This window comes from Hyposmocoma kahamanoa, unplaced genomic scaffold (genome assembly GCF_003589595.1).
Source record: "Hyposmocoma kahamanoa isolate Upper Pololo Valley unplaced genomic scaffold, ASM358959v1 94, whole genome shotgun sequence".
NCBI classification, from domain to species: domain Eukaryota; kingdom Metazoa; phylum Arthropoda; class Insecta; order Lepidoptera; family Cosmopterigidae; genus Hyposmocoma; species Hyposmocoma kahamanoa.
In genome coordinates this window covers 3860359-3886834 of record NW_020654878.1, presented here as the reverse complement: position 1 = coordinate 3886834, position 26476 = coordinate 3860359, and the positions used below count along the sequence as shown (strand labels likewise).

Genomic DNA, 26476 nt, shown 5'->3' with positions numbered 1-26476 from the left:
AGACCCTGTATAGCCGCATTTTTGTAACGCAATTGTACACAGCATAATGAACTCAATGTGAATTGTGTAACATACAAACTAGATAAGGTACGGTACGTACCTAATATAGAAAACAAAACTATTTCTTCAAAATATAAATTTTTCCATAACGTAACACTTATCTGATACTACTCTAATGTTAAAAATAAAACAATGAATCTATTAGTTTTTCTTAAAAAATACTAAATATTATATTCTATCAGCTAGTGCCCGCGACTTTGTCTGCATAGAATAAGTAGTTCGAGCAACTTACTATACTATATTAATTTTCATTTTTTTTTTAAATTTAAATGAACCCTATTTTACCTTGAGGCGTGATTAGTCAAAAACGCTGAATATAACATTGTTTATTTCGTACAAAAGGCATAAACATGAATTTTAAAATCCCTTACTCGAGAAATGAATGGTTCACCATACAAACCTGAAGGTTGGGATGAATCCCCTATCCCACTTTATCCTTTAAGATTTATTTTGGTGACAAAATGTAGCCTATGTTCTTCTTCTTGGTCCCATTTATCACTACACTAATTTATCAAAATTGGTTCAGAGCTTTAGGAGTGTTATTTAGAACACCACGACCTCAGCTCTGGTGTCATATCTAGCGTGCGCTCGCAAAGGGTGGAAGTGACCCAATCTATACCACAAGGAAGTGTGATCGGGTGTATATTATTCCTGATATATATTAATGATTTACCCAAGGCCTTGAACGTCACAAACATTTTATTTGCAGACGACTTGTCGGTGGTTTTTCCATGTTCAATGGAATCAGATGTAAGCGAACGCATAAATAATATTCTTAACGATATAAATAGCTGGCTTACGGATCACAACCTAGTTATAAATTACACAAAAACCAAAATAATACAATTTAGACCACACCAGAAAACTCCGTTACATATAAATTTTCAAATCAACAATATTCCGATAGAAACAGTAAATAAGTTTAATTTGCTAGGGATAAATATCGACACAAATCTAAATTGGAAACAACACGTACAAAATATATCAAGCAAACTCAGTAGATTTACATATGCATTATTACAATTAAAGAAAACCACCGACACAAGTACAGCAAAAACAACCTACTATGCTTATGCTCATGCTTGGATGAGCTATGGTATCATCTTGTGGGGAAATAGCACAGATGCCTTGAAGTTATTCATTTTACAGAAAAAATGTATTAGAATACTAGTGAATATCGACCCGAAGGAAAGTTGTAAACCGTACTTCATAAAATTAAAAATTCTGACAATACCGTCTTTATACATTTTAGAAATGTGTAAATTTGTTAAAAAAAATTATCAATATTTCACTAAAGTAAAGGACACGTACACCCGACCATTGAACCTCAGGTTAAAAATAGATTGGCACTACCTAGGTCGAAATTACAAATGTATAATCAAGGACCCTATGTAATGGCCATTAAAGTTTACAACAAAATTCCAAAGGAGATTTCATCACAAACTAAATATAATTTATTCATCAAGCAACTTAAGGCTCATTTGATAGAAAAATGTTACTATAGCTTGAAACAATATTTTGAAGAATGATTGTAACAATTTAATCCCATTTGCACCTATTGAGAGGAAGAAATTTGTGAAATGTCAGCTATATATTTTCGATTTACTTGCTGTTAATTTGATTTATAATCTAGTATTTAAAAGTAACTTTAGGTAATGTTTTTTTTTCTTTTCTTTAATTTAGAAAAGAAAAGATATTGTTTAAGTACATATGGTTAAATTGCGGCGCCCTAACAGGGTCATGTTGATACTACTTTAACTACTTTAATGATCTTAAATCATTTGTAACACATGAAAGCAATAAATACTTTGACTTTGACTTTGACTTTGACTCTGACTTTGACTTTGACTTTGCGCACGTATAATATTAGTTTAAATTAGAAGCTATTGGGTGGCAGACGAAACATTTATTCTTATTACAGCTCTCGATCTGGCAAGAATTCTTCTATCGAGTAGCAATTTTTAGAGGACAGCAATACATTAATTTGCTTTGAAATTTTTAAATCTTTTATTTGTATATTTAACATCAATTTCAGTACTCATGTAAAAATTGAGTAGTTTTTTCGTGGTACGCGCATTGTACGACGATGTCAGACTAACCTAGCTCTGTAGTCCACTACCTAGATCATCCGTACAATCAACCTAATTAACGTTCGAATAGATATAGACAGTTCTCATTCTTCCCGGAATGTTTTCAAAAATAACGTTCTCGAATAGCGTCTCCCTAGTGCGGGGCTATGTTGAGTGTGTGCGTTATTATTATTAAAGAAAGTTACACTGTTATCTGAGAGTATATGTACTACTGTTGATGTAGTAGTACCTTATCTATAAAAATAAAATGAACATAAATAAATTGACACTACTCAATCCCTTGAAGCACGAGTTGAAGACAACAATCTACGCTACCATGTTGTTTTTTGTTGTGTACAAATATTTTAATCTGTGACAGTTTATATTTAATATTAACAACACATTTATTAATAGACAGAGCACTAACTTGAAAAAGAAAGTCCAACACCATCCTAGCTAGCTCGTGATCCATGGTTCGATCTAGCGAAGCCTGGGCAGCGATGCGTGTGCGCTGCTCGCACGTTAACACTGGCAAGTCTATTAACAGGCCGTCAAGCCGCTTTGGCGTTACGTCTGGTGACAGAAAACAAAATTTTTGCGATATATTCCGGTGATATTACAATAGAATACAGTAAAATAATAGCGGTATATCGATTGTGAACTGGCAACAAGTACCATCTCAATTTTGACAACTTTACAGGATGAAGAAAAAACTTCTTTGCGTCATTTATATACCATCTGGTTTGTTAAATAAAAATAAGTAGTTTTGAAATATTTTTATTACACATGTTATTAAAAACAATGGAATTTCTTGCAACACTGCGGAGTATGAAATAGTATTAAAAAGTCTTTAGAAAATTGAGATAGTACTGGTTGCCAGTTCATAGTTGATATACCAGTCATTATACAGGTGACGTTATAATAACGACGCGTATGATGGTATATGGTGGATAAAAATGTACCTAAATAAAAATAGTTGATCGATGACTTTTTTTTATAATATCAACTGACGGGAGGGATAAGTCGTGCGCCTGGTGGTAAGCGACACGTCTATCCATAACAGTTGCAGTGTCACTCAGAGATTTAAATCGCAAAGAACTTTTTTTGCATTGCTACTGCGCCAGTCAGAGAGAGACGTAAGTTGACAAGTCCCATGTGCCTGTAACTTCACCAGCACCCTTCCAAACCGGAACGGAATAATGCTCACTAATGTCAATAATGTGTGCATTACTGCGTTTTGGTTCTAATTAAGTTTAAGTTAAGTGTTTTGTTGAATGTCAGAATATTTCACCGTCTTTATATTCAATTCTAGAAGACGTCGGTTCGAATTCGGCCGGATCGAAGGAATTTTTTCTAAGTGTTCGATATTTGTATTAATAATTACAACATACTAGTGGAGAAATTGCACAAAAAATTACTTTAAGTTTTAAAATTGAATTTAAGACGGAACGTATATATTTTCAAACAGTTGTGAAAAACTAAAACATGCTCCCCAGAAATTTTTCTTTTATTTTTTGTAAACAACACCGACAATATATTTATGTTATGTTGGTATAACATAATAGTACAACTACTTAGGTTCCTTACCATGTAATCCTGCTATAAGCGTAACACAGAAGTCCTTCGCAGAGTCTTGAGCTAATAAGGTCGTTGGCAATAAGTGCATCTGCTCCGAACCGCACAATGCCACTCCTGCCGCGAAACATGCTTCTAGTTCCGCTAATATCTTCTCTTCTAATACATTTGAGTAACTGAAAATGAAAGTAATTAATAATACAAAGTTCAAACACAAAGAAACAGACTCTAATAGCATTAAAAAAAAATAGTTATTCATTTTGTATGGAAAAATTTTATGAAATTTTTACAACTTCTGCTGTGCCGATTTTTTCGTCCCATACAATGAAATGATCGCTTTATGAAACTGAGTCGATCAGCTCTAAAAAAAATTTTAATCAATTTTATTCATTTTTATGGACAATTCACGCTTGACCAAAAATTGACTATGCCAATTTAAATTTTTCTTTTCATAAAAAAAAGACTTATTGGTTCTAAGACAGTCTCCTTGTATTTTCTATGGTTTCGGATGTCCCCATACCGTCCCTTTAAAAAAAACCTGCATATCGCACGTAAACCAAATACTGTCGTAACTCAACATTGTTGAATTGAGAAAACACAATTTGTTAACTTATGTCACAGGGTGACGGGCGCAGTGGCAGTGCCCCTCAGGCCATCTTTGCGATTTAAGCCTCTGATATTATGAAAAAAAAATCCATTTGTAAATGAGAATATCTGCCGCCATCAGTTAAAAGGGCGCACGTGACATTAAAAAAAATATTTGTTAGATGTGTATACTGCCATGATCTAAACAAAGGTCGATTTGCCACAATTTTTTTTCCTAAGTGGATAAGGTATGAAGTTACCGCAAAAGAAAAGTAGATATTTGTTAATTTCATTTCTTTTAACATTATTTTCTCGGTTTGAGTTTTTGTCACATGCGCCCTTTTAACTAACCGCGGCGACATATTGGATTCATTTTTTTTTCAAATCGTATTTTCTCTATTCTTCAATTTCGAGTTAAGACTGCATTTGATTTCGTGTGCGACATAATCATAGTAATTTCACAAAACATGAAATTAATATCACCAATTTTTAATAAAAAATCAATACGTATTACCTACATGTACTTAAACTCGATATAACGAAGTGTTATATCGAGTTTAAGACAATAATGACAGAAGTAACATTTTTAATTATAATAATATTTTAATATTAAATAACTTAATATTTTAATACAATTTTTAATTATATTAAAATATTAAGGTTTAGACAGGTACCACACGTTATTCTCTTAATAACCTCTTTTGTAATTTGTTTATATTTTTTTAATTAAAAAACTAAAAATACACATCATACTGAAGACTTGATTGTGCCTTTAAATTAAATTATTGAAGAGAAATTTAAATCTGAAATAAGATCTGGCAGTACGGCTACGCGTGAGTCCACATTTGTGATATTTTAACACAGCGGCACCGGACCCAGTGTCAAGTATGTACAAAACCGCGTAACATTGTAGCATGTGTGGATGCTAATTTTTGTACTGTCATGCTCCGATGTCACATATCACGACCCGATCCGTTGGAAGGCGGTTTTTTCGTGAGACGTCACGGAGTGTCTGTGCGTTGAAATGTCACAAATGTGCACCCACCTTAAGACGCCTTATTTATTAGTAGATCCATCGGTGCGTTTCCGTCATGTACTACCTTACCTCGAATGCAAATGTAGGGCGGCCAAAGCATGCAACGTATGACCAGCGAGTGCCTGCAACTTCGCATGTAGCTTAGTATAATGAGGATGTGCCAATAAAGCACGTTGTAAAGTATGTAGTAGGGTTCGAACGCCGCAACACGATTTGAGAACTCCGTATCCGCCTGAGGCGTCGCCCCACTCGAATTCGCGTGCTTGTTTTATATCCTGCAACAATTAATATGACCATTACTGCGTTCCGGTTTTGGAGGGTAAGGGTGCTGATGACATTACAGGCCGATGGGACTTGTCAATTCAGATCTTTGTGATATAAAGCTCTGAATGGTACTGCAACTTTTATGAACAGGCGTATCGCTTATGAGCACGACTCGCTCGTATCATAAAAAAAAAAGAAAAAAATTATCAGAGTTTTTGAAGTGATCAGAATAATGTGCCAGACAATCACAACAATTGCCTGGTGTCTAAAACTAGGCAATTTCCTGTTTAATGATACCAAGACTAGAATCAATTTCATACAATTCATTTCCAAAATTGGTCCTAACGGGAACCGAACCCGGGAGTTCATTATCCAACGCCCAAAGTGCAAACCGTTGAGCCGCCGAGGTCATCAAAACGATAATACACTGGAATATTTCAGTAGGGCTAGAACGACAGGAAGCGACTTGCGAGAGAGCGACATAGAAGCGCGAGATATTACTATTCTCTATGCGAAAACAGTATTATCTCGCGCCTTATGTCGCTCTCGCGCAAGTCGCGCCATATCGCGCAGTGAGAATGCCTACTGATGAAGTGAGACCCAAAATAGACATCTTGATGTATTTTGATCACAAGGAAAATGAGTTTTGATCCCAATAGTGTGTACAGTGATGGTACAGTTTCATAAAATTACTTACGAACTTAAACAGTATTTTATTATAATTATTGTATTAAACGCAATTAAGTAAAAACATATATTGCAAAATGTGATTTATTCCATGTTTTATCAACTTACAGCTTGAGTGTTCTAAACGTTTATTATCGTCCAAAATAGGAGATTACATTTAATAATTATTTGTTATGCAAGGCTGCAAAGTTGTTGTTTGACGTGAGAGCTTGAAGCTAAAATTGAACCACGTAGCAAGGGTTTCAAAGCACGAGACGCAAAACAACTTTGTTGCCGAACGAAACACACAACTTTTCACCTCCCTATAGTGAGGAAAATGATAGATGAAAGAAAAACAGTTGAACTATAAAACATCAGTTTTTTTTATATAAAAGAAAAAGTTTATCTTCGGATGCGTTCTGAATTTACACCTCATCAATTTTTATTCTTGCTTGTACTTTTATTTTGTGTCAATAAGTGATTATTGAAATTATTTTAGTTCTTTCACGAATTGAAATAATAATGTCAACCATAATAAGAATAAATTATACCAACGGATTTATATTGCATAAATATGACAAATCGCGTAGTTGAACGTGTCATTATCTTTTCTTTTCATCGAAAGAAAAAGTTAGGTGCACCACAGTCCATCGTCAAGTTCGAATTTCAAAAACCTTTACCACGCTAGCGTGCAAAAAAACACTTTTGCGCGCAGATTTCTAATCAGAAAGAAAGCCTTTCCGAAGTAATGAGGTGAAAAATGCACTTTCGTGCTCAGTTATAACCTTTGTTTATATTTTGGACACCTAATTATGATTTATACTATAGATCTTTATACTTACAGAATGCGTAAACAACAGCAGTCTCGCAACGAGATCTCGCAATGGGAAGATACGTAGCAATTGAAGTAGATCTCTCTCGCGCAACGTGCCTTCGCTCACTGCACTGCTGCCTCCGTGTTTGTCTAACTCCTCCCAACCACCTTCCGTATCTGTCAAATTAATTATTTTGTTAACTAAAAATTAAGCGCGCATTTGCCATCCATCTTACCTAATCACGGAATAACACACTAGTGGAACTGTGACGTGGGGGTTCCCTCCTAACCACTAGATAGATAAAATCTTCATTGACCACCACGATATATACATACACAGACACATGATAATACAGTAATATATTCTACTGATATCTTATACATAATATCATGGCAGTGACAAGGCGCTGACTCAGCATAAATGACGCGTCTGCCCGCGACGCTGGTGTTTTGCCAGGACCCTATAGGACAGTGACGCAGCTTGTACAAACAAAAATCGGGCGCCTAATGGTAAGCTACACGCCTGGCCATAACAGTTGCAATGCCATCCTGAGACATAAGTTGGCAAGTCTCATGTGACTGTAATTTCACCAGCACCCTTACCCTTCAAAACCCAACAGGAACACAGTAATGATGACACTACTGCTTGGCGGCAGGACTAGGTAAGGTGGCAGTACTTTTCTGGACGAATTCTTTCACAAGGAGCTTTACTGCTACTAAATATATCTATCACAGCCAACCATTGTTGTGCCTTATGCAAAAAAATATTTTGAGTGAATTATGGTTCATTGTTCTGTTTTGTGCTGTCAAAATAATAGCAATAACAAAAATGTATTCAGTGAAGGCGTTTTGTTTCATCAGCAAGTGTTATTTTCACTAAATTAAACATATCGCCCGGTTGCCGAAAATTTAAGATGTACACTGATTAACTATACGGTGTGAAAAAAAAAATTCTCACGATAGAAAAAAAACACAAACTTACCTCGAAATTTTGCAAGAAAACAGCTCTATTCAATAAGTACATACTTTACAAACTGTTTATAACTGCCTCTGTGGCCGAACGGTTACCATGCCGGACGGACACGCAGAGGTCCCAGGTTCGATTCCCGGGCCGGGAGAAATATTTGTATGGCCTACATTTATTTCTCTCATGAGTTTGGGTGTAACTTGTGTTGGTCTATGTGTGTGTCCATGGCACCCGCGACGCAGGGTTTCCCTAATGCGGGGCTATGTTGAGTGTGTGCGTTACATGTACCAAAGATTTTTTTATATCTACTGTACTAATTAAAACGCGCATACGATGTATATTTTTCAAATTGCTTTAATTTCGTTTGTAAAAAAATTAACTCTAAACAAAACCCGTGTCCCTGCCGCTGTGAAAATGAACCATATAAGTACGCGAAAAATTGGAAATCGAGGTAAGGTAGTATCAACTGTTAAGCAAAATTATACCTAACCGGCTGAATAATTCGGTAGGATTTGACGAGCTTTGTCCTTAATTGTAAAACAACAAGTCGATATGTGTATATATAACATAATATTTATTGTTGCATAGTCTCTAACCTTCGATACACTCGAAAGCAGGCTCAAGACGTGGCCTGGCCAACAGCAAGTCCAGCAACGCGATCGCTTGCGCAGCGGAAGTCCTGTCGCCGATGGAGAAATGCATCACACGCGCAGCCCACCTCACAGACCTGATTTGTCTAGTGATAAAAGAAGCTTCATTATAAGAGTTGTTAGTCGAGATAGGTTTTCGTTTTTCCACCTGATCGAATGTGAAGATGTGGATGGGAAAGGTACACGTTGGTGTAGAACAGCAGTCGTAACCTTTTCAATCGTATTGCCCCTATACTGTGTACAAAGAAAAGGGCTTCCTGACTTTAACAGGAATATATATTTTGGAAATATGTCTTTTTGTACGTAATCACAGTAACTTCTTTACTAATATATCTAATGTACACTCCGGACCGTCTTGTCCTCCCTAGAATAAAAATCACGATCTTTGACCGCAGCACCTATGTCCTATTGCTTATCACTTCGTAAAATTCTAATGTAGTAAGATAAGATACCTTTAATTCATAAAAGTAGCAATTATTGGTAATGCATACTTCTGGAAAATCTGCTCCCTTCATGCTGAACAAAGTGGCGACCAGCCACCCTGATATCAGAATGGCTGGTCAATTATTTTTTTAATTTCTCAGAATATAACAAAGGTAGCAATTATTTACAAAAGTTAGCAAACAGGTAGCAATTCTTGAATATACACTCAGTGCCAGATGCCACAGGCGACCAGCCATCCTGGCAGTCACTACCAATTTCTGCCATCAAGCAAATACGTGAACATTGGTGTGTTCCGGTTTTGAATGAAAAGGGTGAAGGTGAAATTACAGGCACATGGGACTTGTCAATTGATGTCTCACGGTGACGAGCAGAGGCAGTGCCCCTTAGATCTTTGTGTTTTATAAAACTATAGAGCTATTCATTTAGTGCTGCTACCGATTACTATGGACAAGCGTGTCGCTCACCACCACGTACGACTTGTTCCTCCCCTTTCTTGGTATCGTAAAAATAGTTATTTGTTATGCAAGGCTGCAAAGTTGTTGTTTAACGCGAGTGCTTGTATTGAAACCTGAGCAAGCTAAGATAGAAAAATAGATTCCTGAGCGTAGCGAGAGTTTAAAGACACGAGACGCAAAACAACTTTGCTGCCGAGCGAAACACAACTTTTCACCTCACTATAGCGAGGAAAATGGTAAATGAAAGAAAAACAGTTGTACTAGCGATGCGCGACTTTGAATGTTACTAATACTAATCATTCGAATGGGCAAATCATTCGCCAAAGTCGAATCCAAGCACAACCATTCGACTCGAGTCGAACGATCATTATATCGGAAGACCTCATTCATCATATCCATACCAAAATATCCCTGTCCCCGTCATATTTACAGTATTTACCATTATGTCAGAGAGGGCTAGGTGATCACGAGCAGAAATGCTCTATGGAATATATGGATTAGTACTACTAATTAGTAATGAATGATCATTCAAATCATTCGAATATGAAAATTAGTAGGTTACTGATTTGACATTCGAATGACAGGGTTAGCGATTACTAACGAGTCGAATAACGAAATCATTCACAATCGCGCATCGTTAAGTGGAACTACAAAACATCAGTATTTTTAATTAAAAGAAAAAAATTATCTTCGGGTGCGTTCTGAATTTACACCTCATGAATTTTTATTCTAGCGTGAAATTTTATTTTGTGTGATTAAGTGATCGTTGAAATTATTTTAGTTCTTCGACGAATTCAAATAATTTAATAAACACATTTAGTTATCATTAATGTCATTATGTTTCAGTTATGTCATTATGTTTTTTTTTCATCGAAAGAAAAAGTTAGGTGCACCACATTCCATGGCAAAGTTCGAATTTCAAAAATCTTTTCCACGCTGGCGCAACCGCTTTTGCGCGCAGATTTCTAATGATGAGAAAGCCTTTCCGAGCTAGTGAGGTGAAAAAACTATTTTAAGGTACCAAAGAACTAACAGTTTCTTTCCCTTTTACTAAAGCAGTAATTCGAAAAATTTACCTAATGCTATGTTTATAAGTACCTGAATAAATGATGTAACAAATGTAGAAGCTGTCGTAAATCCGACCCATGCAACCATGCTGCACTGAGTATAGTCGCCCACCGTTGCAGTGCAAAGGCCAATGCAGCAGGCGTAATATCACAAAGCCGCAACGCTTGTAATACAAGCGCCAGGGCTTCGCGTATTTCGTGTTTGTTACTTTGTATTGTTTCTAATATTAGTTCTTCGATCTGGAAGATAATCAAAGATGTTTATCGATTAAAATGTTTATAACTCAGAGTAAAATCCATTTCATTTAAGAGTCGATACTACCTCAGCTTGATTTAATTTTTTTCCGTACATTTCATTTTGCTTGAGTCGAGCGGCTGGGACTCTAATGGTACTATGTATATACATGTTCTATTTAGTTCAATTGATATTAAAGAAATCATTGGCACCTATATGTAAAGTACCTACAGAATACAGCGGTTTTCTTGTAAAATGTCGAGGTAAGTTTGTGTTTTTTTTTTCTATCGTGAAAATTTTCAGGAATCGTGTTTTCACACCGTTTAGTATATCAGTGCTTAGAATAATAACGCATAGAATGATAGTTTCATATCAAACGAACAGCCACAAGTGAGGCAAAAATCAAATTCATGTAGGCTAGTTTTAGTAGTAGGTTAATTTTCGGTTTTAGTGAATATTTATATAAAAATACAAATTGTAACGCGTTACTTCCTTATGGAATGTGATGTTAGTATCTATTTTATGTTTGTCTGAGGTATTTTTACACTCATTACATTTCGTCATTTTTAGTTAAAATTCTTGAGCTGTTCGCGGTGCAAGTTGACCTTGAGCACTGACGGCCCGCCCGCTCGTGTAGGCCCTTTGGGAGCGCTTCAATTTGCCTCACTTAGCGTGTGCGGATTCGGTTGCTATGCGTTATTATTCTAAGTATCAGTGTATATCCTCAAATTTTCTATACTATATTTTTTCAGTCATGTGATTGTTTCAACACTTTCATTGTTATGCGGAATCAACCAAAGCCATTTGAGGATGCATAGACTCTGAAGTCATATTTTTTTATTAACGACGGAAACACGATAAAAATGTTATTAAAACAAACAAGATTTTTGTTGCAATTATTAATACAAAGATCGAACACAAAACAATTCCTTCGAGCTGACAGGATTCGAACATGTGTCTGTTTGCCAAACTAGGGGACTTTTTTTTTTCTTTTTTTTATTGTGACTCGGCAAAATGACTGCACCGCGCCTGATGGAAAGTGCGAATACAGTTCAGAGATGAGAGTAACGGATGGAAAACATAAATATCTTCACTCCGTCACTATCATACATGGGACTACTATTAATACATGTTATAATATATAATAGTACAAGTGGCCCTAGTTTGAACTACACCCGCAGGTAGGTCAGAACGTTAGGAATTTTCCTTTATGAATAGAATAGAATAGATGAATAGATCTTTGTGAATAATTATAATATCAGGAAATATATCGCACCACTCATGGAAGAATGGCATAAGTGGAATTGCGTCAAAAACGTTTGTTGCTCCATTAGATACAGAAAAATATAACCCACATCCTCTCCAATTCTTGTAACTCCATCGACTAATATTGTAGATAGAGTTACAAGAATTGGATTTCGAAAGTTATTTATTTATTATATTCAAGTGGTATCTAGAGTTAAGTTTTCAATAGTGGCCTAGTACAAACCTGAGAATGTGCTAACAAAGCTGCGTGTTGATGATGGCAATATGAATCCTGCACATCTTGTAATAAGGACTTCAATTTCATCTTAGCAATAGGCAATCTCGCCCGTAACAATTCTGCATGCTCATAAGCAAATCTCCGCTGGACGTCCAAGCCGCAAGTGCATTTTGCTGACATAGTGGTATATCTTTTTTCGATTTTCCAAAGTGTGCTTCGTGACTTTTCTTCCTCTGCGAAACCACAAGACAGATGGGTGCGTTCTCTTTCCACTGCTCTTAGAGAGGATCTGTGAAGTTATGGTATTTTTAATAATATACACTTTACATGAACGTATGATAAATCACTAACTAGGCCACTATAATATGCTAGCTGATACAGTAAAGATAACATTGTTTAAGGCATTTTGTGGTTCAAATATACTAAATAATCGTACAATGCAGCTCCCGCGTTTTTGTATCGCCTCGAGCATGTTAGCAGAAGCGCGCGTCCGGCTTTGACGCGGTCTAGCGAAAGAAAAGTGCCTCGCTGTTGAACAGGATGCGCGTGAGCTGTAACGGCATCCTGAAAGCTATAGCTGATAGGCCTGATTGCCCGGTGATGTATAAACTCGCACAGGGGCCAATTTCATTGTCAGTTATTAAGTATTAATCTAGGATAAGCTCTACTAACATTAAAATGGACCTTAAATGTTGTCGGAAATAAATAAATAATAATTATTATTATCATGTCATTACTATAAATAGAAATATGCATATTAAATATTTAAAAAGGATTGTAGTTAATTACAATTTTGACGAGGATGACTCATTTATACCTCTTCTATGGGCTCTTATAATGGATCAATTTCCGTATAAGCTGGTTAAAACGAATATTGAAGTCGCATGATAGTCGCGACGCGCGCGATAAAATTGAAATAAGCGCGCGCTATTGGCTACCTAAATTAGATCTGATTGAGACAGCCAATAGCGCGCGCTTATTTCAAATTTATCGCGCGCGTCGCGACTATCTTGCGTAGCCATGCTACGGGGGCTGGTGACGACGATCCGAGGGCACTATATCATGTCTTATACAAGGAGGTTTCAACACTACATCTGCATGATGTCAGGTCAATGAAGTGTCCATAAAAATGACAAAAACAACCACATTCTCATTCACTATGGAACCTAAATAAGGTAATCGAACCAATTCTCAATGACAAGGCTATTTTACAGCTAAGTTTTTCCACAGAGGTTAAATAAGAATAACATTAGACTATAACCTTCGGTGGAACTGCCGCATAGCTGATACAGTAAATAAAGCCAGCATTTTAAGGCAGTGCAACGCTGGATTTTGAAAGTTGTCTGGTTACAGAGGCAATTCTTAGGTCTATAGTAACATTATGCCTCCGTTGTTTGGTGTGTTAAATCAACCAATGCGACACATAGGGCAGTTTACAGCGCACTGCATGCTTGCTGGCTATACAAGCCACCTCACCTTGAGCAGCCCTGAATGCCTTGCTTAATCTGACTGAAATGAAATGCCTACGATGAAAATAGGGGGTTTCATCGTACAGAAGGAGGCAAGAGCCAGCACGTAAATAAAATGCAGCTATATGCAGATATAATAGGCAGCTATGTCAAGGATGAAATCTTTCTAGGCTATACAAAACAGTAATAAGCAAAACATTAAGACATTTTACCAGGATTACGATTAACTACGACCAACTAGGAAGTACTGGAAACAGCTGGGTTCACTCTGTGCAAAGAAGCACAAGATGATGGGGCCGACGCTAAGGCCTTTATTGACCCAAACCCTTCAATTATTGACAATAACCCACAATTGAGATCATATACGCCCTGACGAAAGCGCATCCTCCAGAACTAAAGAAACACATCTCTAAAATAATTGGTTTCAAGAGAATGTTGAACACTCCAAAGCCATTATGAACTTCCAAAGGTCTAAACACTGTAGAGAATTTCTAACACTGCGCAGGAATGGCCACGAGACATTGTGGCTCGCTGAATAAACACTTATCGTTAAGCAAAAGTACGAACTGTACATTCTGTCACGAAGTAAATTTTTTAATGAGTAGTATGAAACTCACTTGTTGCCACTGCACCCGTCACCCTGAGACGTAAGTTGACAAGTCCCATGTGCCTGTAATTTTATCAGCATCTTCGCCCTTCCAAACCAAAATGCAGTAATGCTCACATTACTGTTGCAGGAATAGGAATGACGGCAGTTCTTCCCTGAACGAACTCTTTCATAAGGCGCTTTATTGCTACTATTTCATTTGGCTCTGAGGCATGTGATGTGTGATGTTGCAAAAAAAAATCAATAATGTCATTCTAATTGATGTTTTTTTTTATCAATAACCATCAAACTATCAATGTATCACCTATGGAGATCAATAAATGGTAAAATGTAATAACCCCACATTATTCCAATCTCCACAAATCAATCAATCAGTCAACCACAAAATCCCTGCAGTTTGGGGAATTCTCCACAAATTGGTGAGTTGCCATTTGTTGTGGATTCTAAGAAAAAAAAACTTATTAAATTTGACCAACTTCTGCTCTCCTGATTTTTTTCTTCCTATACAATGAAGTCATACTTTTAAGAAATTGAGTCTATTAGCATAAAAAAAATTGTCAATTTTATTCATTTTGCACGAAATATATTTCATGAAATTTGACCAACTTCAGCTGTCCCGATCTTCATCGTCCCGTACAACGAAATGATCCTTACATAAAATCGAGTTGATTAGCAATAAAAAAACTTTGATATTTTATTTATTTTTATGCACACTCACTCACAATTGTTTTCACAATAATCTCAGTACAGAGTACTAAAAAAACCGACCTCAAAAGTACGTGGAATTACATCTATTTGCCAAGTTTTATTCAATTATTTGACACAGGAGATAATAAAAATCGGTTCTCACTACTCAAAGTATATTGAAAGAGAAAAACGCCTTGAATTGGGGAATAGCAAAACCAATCATTAAAATAATTGCTCCTTAAATAAAATTTAGGCGCTATTTATAAAAATGAATGTTCATGCGTGATCAGCCACCCTTAGAGGTGGATGATATTATTCAAAATGAATTGGGACCACTATGGAGGTACCCTCTTTCCAACAAAAAAAGAATCATGAAAATCGGTTCACAAATACCGGAGTTATCGCGTAACATACATACAAAAAAAAAAGTTGAATTGGGAACCTCCTCCTTTTTTTGAAGTCGATTAAAAAAGGATTTAATAGTTCCTAAGACAGTTTCCCTGTATCTTTTATGGTTTTGGATTTCCCCATACTGCCCAATTTAAAAATAACTCTGTATACGTAACTCTATCGTGTTAAAATTGTAAGTTCATAATAATGTGCCAGGCAACTACACCCAAACAGGGAATTCCCTATACTATATAATTGTGAACAAAGTCCAATATGTAAACAAAGGAGACAACAGAGCAAAAACATATATTTCAATTGATAGTTTCCCGTTTTTTATGATAATAATAATAACAACGCAACACACTCATACCGCACTAGGGAAACCCTGTGTTGCGGGTGCCATGGACACACACATAGACAACCACAAATGACACTCAAAATCGCGAAAGAAATAAATGTAGGCCATACATATACTTCTCCCAGCCTGGGAATGGAACCCAGGACCTCTGCAAGGCAGTCCGGTATGGTAACTGTTCGGCCATGGAGGCAGTTTAATAATCATTTAGAAATTTTTTCAAGCCATAGTCTGATAAAACTTATAATTCACATTTTGCAATATATATTTTTACTTGATATTATTAATTATAATAAAAGACTAAGCTTAACAAACAATTTTACAACACTGGTAACACAATCGAGATCAAAAACATTTTTTGTGCTGCCAGTTTGTCATGTCATAGATGTCAGATAGAGATAGATAGATAGATTACTAGTTTATTTGCTGAATCACAGTACATTACAAACAAGCTTATGACATAGGTACAATGGTAATCATAAAGAAAAAGGCTAGTCTAGGTTTGCGGGTATGGTCTGGAGTATTATAAAGTATCAGGTGTAGAGTTGAGTGTACTGTGACAGCAAAAAGGGCCCGACTCAGCATTATGCCGCAGTTCAGTCGAACTACGACGCTGATGATTTTGCCAGGTCCTAAGGTGGGTCAATAAAAAAAATGTAACTCAGAATAGAGAATCGACACAGAGTTAGAATGTAAGGTGCGTAGGTATAAAATTAATTGTATAGGTGAATAAGTTATTACATAAGCTATAAAACGTGGACAAGTTAACTGGAAAAAAATAAAAAAAAGATGAAAGATCTAAATGTTTGAGTAAGTTGTGTGGTTGTATAATAATTGTAAATGAATGGGTGTTTTGCTTAAAGGTGTGTGTTTGTGTATAGGTATGTAAAAAATAAGTGGAGTGTATGAGTGGTTTATATATAACTATGCAACAAAGTATTTATGGCGGAGAAAATATTTTGTAGGCAGGTAGTGTAAAAGATATTGAGGGTTATTTGTGAATTTTGGTATTTGTATCAGACACACATCAAAATATTCTGTAGGAAGTTTTTAAGTGCAAATTTAAAAAAGTGAGTTGATGTCAGATTTCTTATGGGCAGTGGTATGTCATTCCATATTCTGGATGCGTTGTATTTGAAGCAGCTATAGAAAGCAGCTGTTTTATGTGTGGGAATAAACTCATTGCATGGGGGTATTCTGAAACAATACCCTGCACAAGCATTTTGCACACACTGAATTAATTTCTGGGATTTTTTAGTAATACAGAGCCCATACACGGTGATGCAGTACACCGTATGTCATTTGTGATTTGTTCTTGAACTGGAAAGATTTCTTGTCTTCATATTGCATTTCTTACATTATTGTTGTGTTGTTTAAGTTTTTGTTTGTTGTTAATATTTTGTAATAGATAATTAGAAAATGAAAACATTCCCCTTTTCCAATCCCACACAAAAGCAAACCCGCATCCACACTCTGATAATGACATTTCTTTGTTTACATTTTGGACACCTAATTTTTCTACATAAGCCAGAAAAAAGCCTGAAAATTAGATTACAGATATTATTATTGTAGACAGAAAACATACCTGAAAGTAGACAATAGATCAACCAATGGATGTTCTGGCCCACACACAGGTCCCGCTTCTACAATAGCTTCCTCTTTTTCACTCATTGCCTTTACCTCAGCAATTATTTCCCCTCCAAAAAGACTAATGGCCTCTTCCAGTGGTAAACATGGTGTTTTAATTTTAACAACATCTATACATTCCTGTTTAGGAGCTGTTTCTACAAAGACTGGTCTTTCTTCTAATAGGGGTGCCGATGGGGTTACAACTTCTTGAGGTATTTCAGTCTCTATTACATATTCTGATGGTACTATGTTTGTGTGCTTTGATTGAATTGCATCTAATGAGGCTTCATTTGTTTCTATTTCTTGTTTGGTTATATGACTTTCAGAATTTATATTAATGTTTGAAGATGATGGAGTGTTTTCTGTGTATCCCAGAACTTGGTTTCCGTTATTACTAAGTGTATCAGTCCTATAAGCCTCAATAGAAGTTCTTTCGACATATTCAATGGGAGTTTTTTGTTTAATTTCTGTAGCTTCACTTAGAATGGTATTTTGATCATTAACATCTTTTTCTTCTAAAATCGGCGGCTCTTCACGCTCTTTACTACTTCGAGACATGTGTTTCTCTTTGGACTTTTTCTTCTGCGAGCGGAATAAAAAATAATGTTATGTTTACTGCGCAAATGTACTATTTATACAAAAAGACAAAGGTGCTTGCAAAAGTGCATATAAACTTACCTCCCGCCGCTTTTCTTTGACCATAGTCGCCATTTCTTAACTTTTATTCTTACAGAGTACCAAACGTATTATTATAATGTTATTTAAGAAACAACACGCTTGAAGATAATATTTATTTTGCAATTTTTTTTATTTGAAATATCAGCTGGTACCTGTCAACTGTCACTGTCAAAAAGTAGATTTTTTTTTGGCTTGTACAGATTGGAGTTTCAGCCACTTGCATTTTTAGAAAATTTTCCGAATTTCATGCAGTGGAATTTTTTCCGGCAAATTTGAAAAATATTGGAAAAATATTTAACCTGTTATATTTTCTTATTTGACGTTGACAACTGTCAAAAGTTGAAGTTACTGAACCAAAAAGATTGAGCCATTAAAAGCGTTTTTTTCGCTGTTGTCCAATCCAATAATTTTACATCTCGTTTTTCTTTAATTTATTTTATAATTCACGGCAAATAAAACTTGAAAAGATGTTTCTAAACGTAGAACATAATATGAGCCTTCGAATTGTATTTTGTCAATGTTTTTCAATTTTACCATTTTTTCAAAAACGACGGAGCCATAGATACTAAAGTTGAAGTTGAGCCAGTAGGTAGCTTAGAGTTATTTGTTTTCCATACTCTAAGGGTAGGTAGGCAGGGAACCAACACAAATGTCACCATTATGGTGCGTCAATGGTACGGCGGCGAATACATTTTATGCCTGTCTTGAACGGGACGACACTCGTACCGCCTATAGATATAGAGTACCGTCGTATTCGAGGAACTGAGGGAGAGAGGACAAGTGGAAGAATTGTGGAGGTGTTCGCCGACATTGTAGTGGCGCACAAGGAGAAGGTACAGCGAGAGCGGGAACGAGAGCCCGATATCCCAATCCGTTGCAGACGAGTAGGTTGTCGGAAGATGGCCTCTAATCAACGTCCCCAATGGGGACTTTCCTGCGCGATAAAACGCGGTTAAGTGACAAAATAATATTTTGAGATATCATAAAAAACCGTAACCCAGTTTTAAAATATTGAAATTCTTTAATGATATTTCAGCTATGCATTGTCAGGGCACACCCCGGACACTATACAACGGTCGAAAATTATTTACCTACTACTACTACTACATATAGCACGGCGCTATCTGCACACACGCAAATGTGTGCGTGAAGTGGCAGGTTAACCATCACTTGCTCTTACTATTTATTACGTTACGTGGTCAGAGCGGCAATCTGTTATCTATAATTCAATTATAGAATCCTAATAATTACACATGTTCATTACACATTTATATCGATATAGTATTATATTTTTAATTAATTCTCTAACTGGAATAATATTGAAGATTTATTTAAAAAATTAAAAGCTCTTAAAATGTTACATTTTGGACAGGTACCTTTAAATAAGGTAACCAAAGAATTTGAAATTGTGTGTCCAAGTTTATCATTACCTAGTTAATAATTAGGTATATTCACTACGTAGTATTTTATTGGCAATACAAATTGAAAATTCGAGAAGCCTTCTCTAACTCACGAAGTTATGGCGTCTTATTATATTGATATAATAAATCTGTATTATATATTACTCTGCACTAAAGAAAGCAATAACTGAATGAATCTCAGACATAAGTTTTTTTACTTACTTCTTACATAGCACGATTCACGGCCATTATAAATAGTAACGTAACATGATGTTATATATTAACGTACAAATTTCGTAATGAAAAAATTAAAACTATATTCAAATATCAAAGCCGTCTTAAAACGGCTCGCCGACAGCCTTGTTCTCGTTCAGTAGAATGTGACGTCACGACGTGAGTCAATGTGGTGCGGTATATAAAGCTAGGGAGGTTCTCTGATCAGGGTAAGTTCCGATAAGCCGAACACGTTAACTAATTTTAACTGTTTTAAACATTGACCTACGTTTTAAAAGAGAATTTTGTGCCATAACTTTTTCTATTTAAAATGGATATTTGACCACTTGTCACTTAGCCACGTTTTAATTAGTGGGCTACAGAAATATATTTCGGGTGCGAAGGAATGGGGGCTCTAAAACCTATCAGAACATCACAGGGTTCGGAGACGGACGGCCGCCGAAGGGCCACAACACGGCACTGCGACGTCAGGGCCTGTCACGCAACAGAGGACAGTGAAACATCCCGGGGGTTTAGTGCGAGCGGGCTGCTCCCCACCAGGGTTCAGCTCACTATGGCGAGGAATCTGTTCAGATAGACTAGGTTCAGTAACAGGCACAGTGGTAGCGTTCCTCAGATGTTTGCGTAATAAATTCATTGAATACAATAAATTCTCGCATGGTTTAGTAAATGTCTAAAACGCCATAGAGATTCTTTTAGAAATCTATTTCACATTCAGTTCTCAACGTATATTTTAAATAAAAATAACTCATGTATTACAACAATTTATTTCCTTTTATTAATCTACTTAACAACTCAATTACTGATACTATATCCTACAAAAAGGCGGATCGTATAAACTAATTTAACGATATATCTACAGACGATCCCTTGGTTACTCAAGTACCCATTTATCATTAAAATGTTAACTAAAAATAAAAAAAATATTTACAAAAAAAGCAAATGAAAATACACACTCGGCCCCAAATCCCAAACCTCAATATGAACTATTTGAAAAATACTAACAACCTCTACTATGTTACTAACATCATAATAAAACAATTTTTGTTCCATGATTTACAACAAAACAATTTTATCAAAAACATACTTTTAAGTTTTTGTTGCTATCTGATACTTTTAGATCAAGTTATTTAGTAATGCCTCTCGCGTGCTGTCATTCACAAAAATAAATTTTGGCGGTGGGTGCTTTATTTTGCGACCGCACAGTGTTACCACCGTTTAGAGCGATATATTTTAAATATTTTTATTTTGGCACCCGACTAAAATTATTAAAAGGCATGGAACAAAAGTTGATGAGTTGTTCGACAACAAATGCTAGTAACACAGCCTAGTTCTGTGAGATTGTTAGTATGTTACAAATCAACTTGGAAAATTCTATTACGCCATACTAACCACAAAAACTCAGGTGGTCAAATAATTTAAAAAAAATCTAATTAAAAGAATGTTTATCGTAGAGTGAAGTAGAAAATATTAGTTTAACCTTTGATCTCTCCACATTGTTTACCTCCAAATACTGCATACTTTCAACTAGTCATTGTACTGCTAAGTATGTTGCATAAAAATGCTGAACAGCCAGCAGGGAGACAATATTTTTAAATAAAAAAATCAGTGTACGCATTTGAACTCCATCTCACCTGATGGAAAGTGACGACGAGGTCGACGATGGAACATGCACACCTAAATAATATAATTATTATTCCCTCGGCATGGTATTACAAAAAAGTAAAAACTTAATTCTTTGATTCCTCCATAGGGTCTTCATCCAGATATTGTATACTTTCATCTTCTTCATCATATTGTTCAGTTGCTTGTGTAACAATGAACAACGGTGATCTAGTTTTTCTAGGCACCGAGTTTGTAGTAAGATTCGCATTATGAGGTTGTGAGTTCATACTTTGCATTTTCGCTGTAAACATTATATTATCAATCTCATGCATAGCCAGGTCTCTCTGATGCTCATCAAGTCTTCTTAATTTATTTGTTAATAATCGAGTATATAATTCACATTCGTCTAGTTCTCCATTACTGATTGCATGTAGAGTTTCGCGTTTCTCCTCTGGCTTCCTTTTCAAATAAACAATTTTTTTTGTACTGACCTCACTGTTATTTGACATAGTGCTATGTGTACTCACATTGCCTAGGTATTGATGATCTTCTGTGATGTCTTTGAGTGATATGTTATTGTCGTCCTTCTGAAACAAACATAGTATTATACTATAATATTAAACATACTCGTAGTAGATGGTCGCTTGCGGATGCTGAGGAGTTTTAGTGCTGCCGCTCGGCAGGCGCATCGGAAGCAATTGTGGGGCGGTAAATAATAAAAACTGCCACGGAAATTAGATAGTGAACCCTAGTCCGAGAATACCCGGCTCACAGTCTTCCGTAATTTATCCATCCGTTTCACTGAAACCATCTTCTTAATGTTCTCATTTCCGCTGCATTAATACTGCTTACGTGCTTCTTCTGTCAAATTGAACATTCATTACCATACGTGAGTGCAGCAACCATCACCCTTCTGCACACAGTCAATCATATACCTTACTTTCTACTTTATTAACGACCACTCCATATATTTTTTTTATAATATCAAGTGACGGGACGAACAAGTCGTGCGTCTGATGATGAGCTACACGCCTGTCCATAACAGTTACAGTGCCAATCAGAGCTTTAAATTGCAAAGATCTGAGGGGCACTACCATTGCGCCCGTCACGTCACCCTGAGTTGACAAGTCCCATGTGCCTGTAACTTTTCTGTAAAGACGTCAATCAGCCTTAAGTTCGCGGATGATATGAAACTTGCTATGCCAGTGAAGTGCACTGAGGATTTCGATCTACTGCAGGCTGATATTAAAAGCATTTTCGCAGGGAGCCAGATTAACGGCTTAGAGGCGAACATAGATAAATGCTCTGTGATGTCGTATTCTCGTAAAGATCACATCCTAAACGAGTACAATAACTGCGGAATACCCCTAGATCGTGTGCAATCTGTACACGTAACCTGGGAGTAAGATTTAATTCACAACTAAAATTTAATGACTATATTATTGGTATTTGTATTTCTGCATGGAAAAGCCTCGGCTTTATAAAACGACAATCTAAACTTTTCGACAAGCGTGTATGCGTGCGTGTGCGTGTAAATATACAACGCCTTATTCGTAGTAAATTAGGGAGTGGTTGTACAGTCTGAAATCCTCACAATCAACTGTACATCACAATGATGGAACGAATCCAGAAGTCATTTGTGCGGTCTTTGTACAAAAAACTTTATGGGTACTATCCCTATATGTACCCTATATCATTCATTTTGGGCAGTGTCCTAGACATTTCTAGAAGAAAGGCCAAAATTGGCGCTTATCATGTATATCTTTTGCCTGATAAGGGGATATCTCACTAACGCTCCCCTATTGGCTCAGGATCTCTTTTTTTATCCCACCAATACCACGGTACGTTCTATGCCAACGTCGGGACCCTCTGTTCGTTCTACATCTAATTCGCACGGAAGCACTTAGGCGGACACCATTCTACGAGGCCTTGATAGAATCTTTAAATGGTATCAATGATACTGACCTGAATGTTCAGTAATTCTCAAATCGAAATTTCTGACATCGGCTTTTTACTACATGGAGACGATCACCGCCCGAAGCTCTGTCATCGAAATTCAGCAGTTTGCTTTGCGGTGATTAACTCGACCCTTTGACTATGGCTTACCTACATGTTTAAAGTTTTTATCACTGTTAGTGCAAATTGTATCAAATGAATGAATATACAAATAAGTAATATTAATTAATATTGCACAATAATATTATTAGTATGTAGGGGTAATATTATCGAAATTATTACGTATTTCAAACAGGAAGGTAGATATCAGTTTAATCCGGTATCATAATAATATGTATTTTTTTTATATGTACCTACCTATACAAAAATTATAGTAGGGATTTAATTAGTAGGTAATTTATTTATTACTAAGTAGCTAAGCACACAAAGAAGTTATAATCACTTTATAAAACCCTGAATGATAAATAAACAACGTAGGATACAATGTCCGACAAATGACGTCATATAAAGAACGGAACTAAGCAATCGGAAAAGGTCAGCTGATGATTGTATATGATATATTATGACTATGATATGATTATGACATAATATGTATCTATATCGTGAAATCTGCCTTCAAATATCCCTTTTTATTTCCTTCATAGACGATTTACTACAAAAAGTTACAATACTGCAATGTTGAATTCTACTTCAAGGCCCATCTAATTACCTCAATAAGTCATCAGTCATCATATCACGCTCGACACTTGGACTTTGAACCGACAAGTAGCAACATAGAGATGAATTGCTCATATGCTCTAAATCAGTACAAAGTCCGATGAGTTAAATGTTTTTTCCGCGTGTTTATTCTTACCTATTATGCAGGAGTTGTCTAAAGTTCAGCTTTACGTACGTAGTAAGTAATAGGTCAGAAGATTGTTATATTATTGATTGGTTCAAATTTAAATTTTACGTAAGTACAGTCAAGAGCATATCAAACTTGACACGTTGGACCGTTCTTATTGCAAGCGGCATAGAGTTCAATTTAAACCTTTAGTGTCAAGCTTGACGAGCTCTTCTACATCAAGCTTACACGGACTTTGAACTGTTCTAATCACTTAGGCTTTAAGAGCATAATTGAGGCATTATACGGTTGAAATTAAATCTCGATGTGTTTTGGTTGATGAATGCTCTAAGTAATGCAATAAAATTTGTATTATCGTGTGCATACTAAGATCCTGTGTGAGATTTATACCCACACAACTTCCTACACATCAATGCCTGCATATTACACATTCAACAAAGTGAGTAAAGTAGAACGCTTCTCCTCTACTCTACATACATCGCCAAGGCATTCTGCCAAGTTTACTACCATTTGCCATTATTTGGCTGAATCACATCATTATAATGGCCTTGAGTTGGCCCCAATCTTGGTCCAATCATGGACGAATGCATAGTATATTTCACCATAATTATAGATAGGACTTCATACGAACTGGTATCGAAATTATCGTAAAAACATGTAAATGGGTAGGTACTTATAAAATGCTCACTTTAACTGTGGGTGAATATATGTCAGCGAGAAAACTGTTGATAATATCAAAAGCAAACCACTGAACGTTGTATTTGCCGCCTGTACCAAGTACTTTCTTAACATTTGACCGATAACTAGTCATTAAAGATTCTTTTTTCTTCTTAAGTTCCGCAATTGAAACTTGTTGGCTCATTGACGTTTTTATTCGCCTCCACGCCTCCATTACCGAGTTTCTATTTTGAGCGTTCGGGTATTTAGGGTTCCAAAGGATAGGTTCTTGCTTGTAAAGTTCTAGGAACTCCAAACACATTTCATTGGTCCACGACATCCCCAAATATTTGTTGAAGTGCAAAATTCAAGTATGCTTGAGGTTATGTCCTCACAACACGCGTCAAGCGACACACACAAACTCAAGACTCAGAGAGCATAAACAAACTCAACACAATGACGCACAAGGAGAAGCACGCATTGGACTTGGACGAGTATTTGTGCGTCTGTAGCGCCAACTTGGGTTGCCACTTTCCACATAATATATAAAAGATGTGTATTCTGCCATGCTTGCAATAGCAGTAATGAAACCTGTGTGACCAGATTTAAATTGATGATCCTGCTAACCGCTCGGCTAAAATAAAAACTGATAAAATCTAAAAAAAAAATTTTAAATTATGTTGAATTAAATAACTCACAATTATTTAATCATCGTTTAATCAATATAATAAAATTTACATAATCCACGTTCGTCCTCCGTAAGCGGCTCGAGATGGTGTCGCGTGCAATATGCAGTATATAGGTCCTGTTCCTGTGTTAAGGAATACTATAACTTGATTGTAGGAAGAGACTTAAATTTCAACAGTAAATATATGTACTTGCTGTGATTGTGCTGAAAAGGTTGTAAACTACTAATGTGCCGTGACCAGGATCTCGGCAAATAAAATAGAATAATTCGGTCCACAAAAATTTATACGATAGTTTGAAGGAAAAGGAAGGAAAGGTCCAAAAGGGCCGAGTTATACAGAGTTACAGATTGGTATTAATATTAAAATTGGCACATGATTTAGGTTGATAACTGGTAAAAGGGTCAAAATTAGACGCAATTAAGAATTACAGCTGAACTGTCGCTACCGCGATTGACAGGCAGTGATGACGGAACGAAACAAAAAGAGAATGTAGAGGCAAAGGAAGTAAAGAACGATTCAAAATTTGAAAACAAGTACAATATTATTTATTTTATGATTGTGAATACAAGTATCGAACACTGAAAAATTTCGTTCACCCGAGTGGTGGGACTCGGACCCACGACCATGCTGCACCGTAGCCTTGCTCTAACCATCTGAGCTACCAACCAACAGTGCCCGTCAGTTAATCAAAAATCAACGAATGTCGAAAGTCAGTATAAAGATAACTGTACAATTTTGACTTACTGTTCTTATTGTCAATACGGCAGTATTAGAAAGCCAGTTTTGATGATAATATTATAAATATTTTATTGTTAAATATTCAATTGTAGTTGTAAAGTCAGTTAATGCCTAAGTAGTTTAAGGCAAATGGGCCACATACCTCGTACGGAGGATGCAAAACCTTGA

At 36.1% G+C, this 26476-nt stretch overlaps 2 protein-coding genes across 2 annotated transcripts in view; both read right to left on the bottom strand.

The window, feature by feature from the left end:
- The window catches only part of LOC113237963 (ectopic P granules protein 5 homolog), a 67569-nt gene extending 49351 nt beyond the window's left edge, over positions 1–18218 (bottom strand). Inside the window, exons 1-9 of the mRNA XM_026474680.1 lie at positions 18186–18218; positions 17464–18089; positions 12377–12659; positions 10684–10892; positions 8633–8772; positions 7098–7246; positions 5395–5600; positions 3717–3880; positions 2557–2702 (exon numbers count right to left, since the gene is read on the bottom strand). Coding sequence (XP_026330465.1) covers positions 2557–2702; positions 3717–3880; positions 5395–5600; positions 7098–7246; positions 8633–8772; positions 10684–10892; positions 12377–12659; positions 17464–18089; positions 18186–18218 — 1956 coding nt within the window. The remainder of the gene's footprint in view (positions 1–2556; positions 2703–3716; positions 3881–5394; positions 5601–7097; positions 7247–8632; positions 8773–10683; positions 10893–12376; positions 12660–17463; positions 18090–18185) is intronic.
- Positions 18219–20965: 2747 nt separating this feature from the next.
- LOC113237962 lies at positions 20966–25221 on the bottom strand. The gene is made up of 2 exons (XM_026474678.1): positions 24913–25221; positions 20966–22011 (listed from the first exon to the last, which is right to left on the bottom strand). Exons 1-2 carry the CDS (start codon positions 25219–25221, stop codon positions 21550–21552), a joined length of 771 nt encoding a protein of 256 aa, XP_026330463.1. The 3' UTR covers positions 20966–21549.
- Between the last annotated feature and the right edge of the window lie 1255 nt (positions 25222–26476).

Bases quoted from the DNA above. Each gene is read 5' to 3' on its own strand.
- LOC113237962 (XM_026474678.1), bottom strand. From the start codon at position 25,221: ATGTCGTGGACCAATGAAATGTGTTTGGAGTTCCTAGAACTTTACAAG. The intron at 22,012-24,912 runs GTGAGCATTTTA...TGTTTGTTTCAG, and splicing joins TATATTCACCCACAGTTAAA to AAGGACGACAATAACATATC.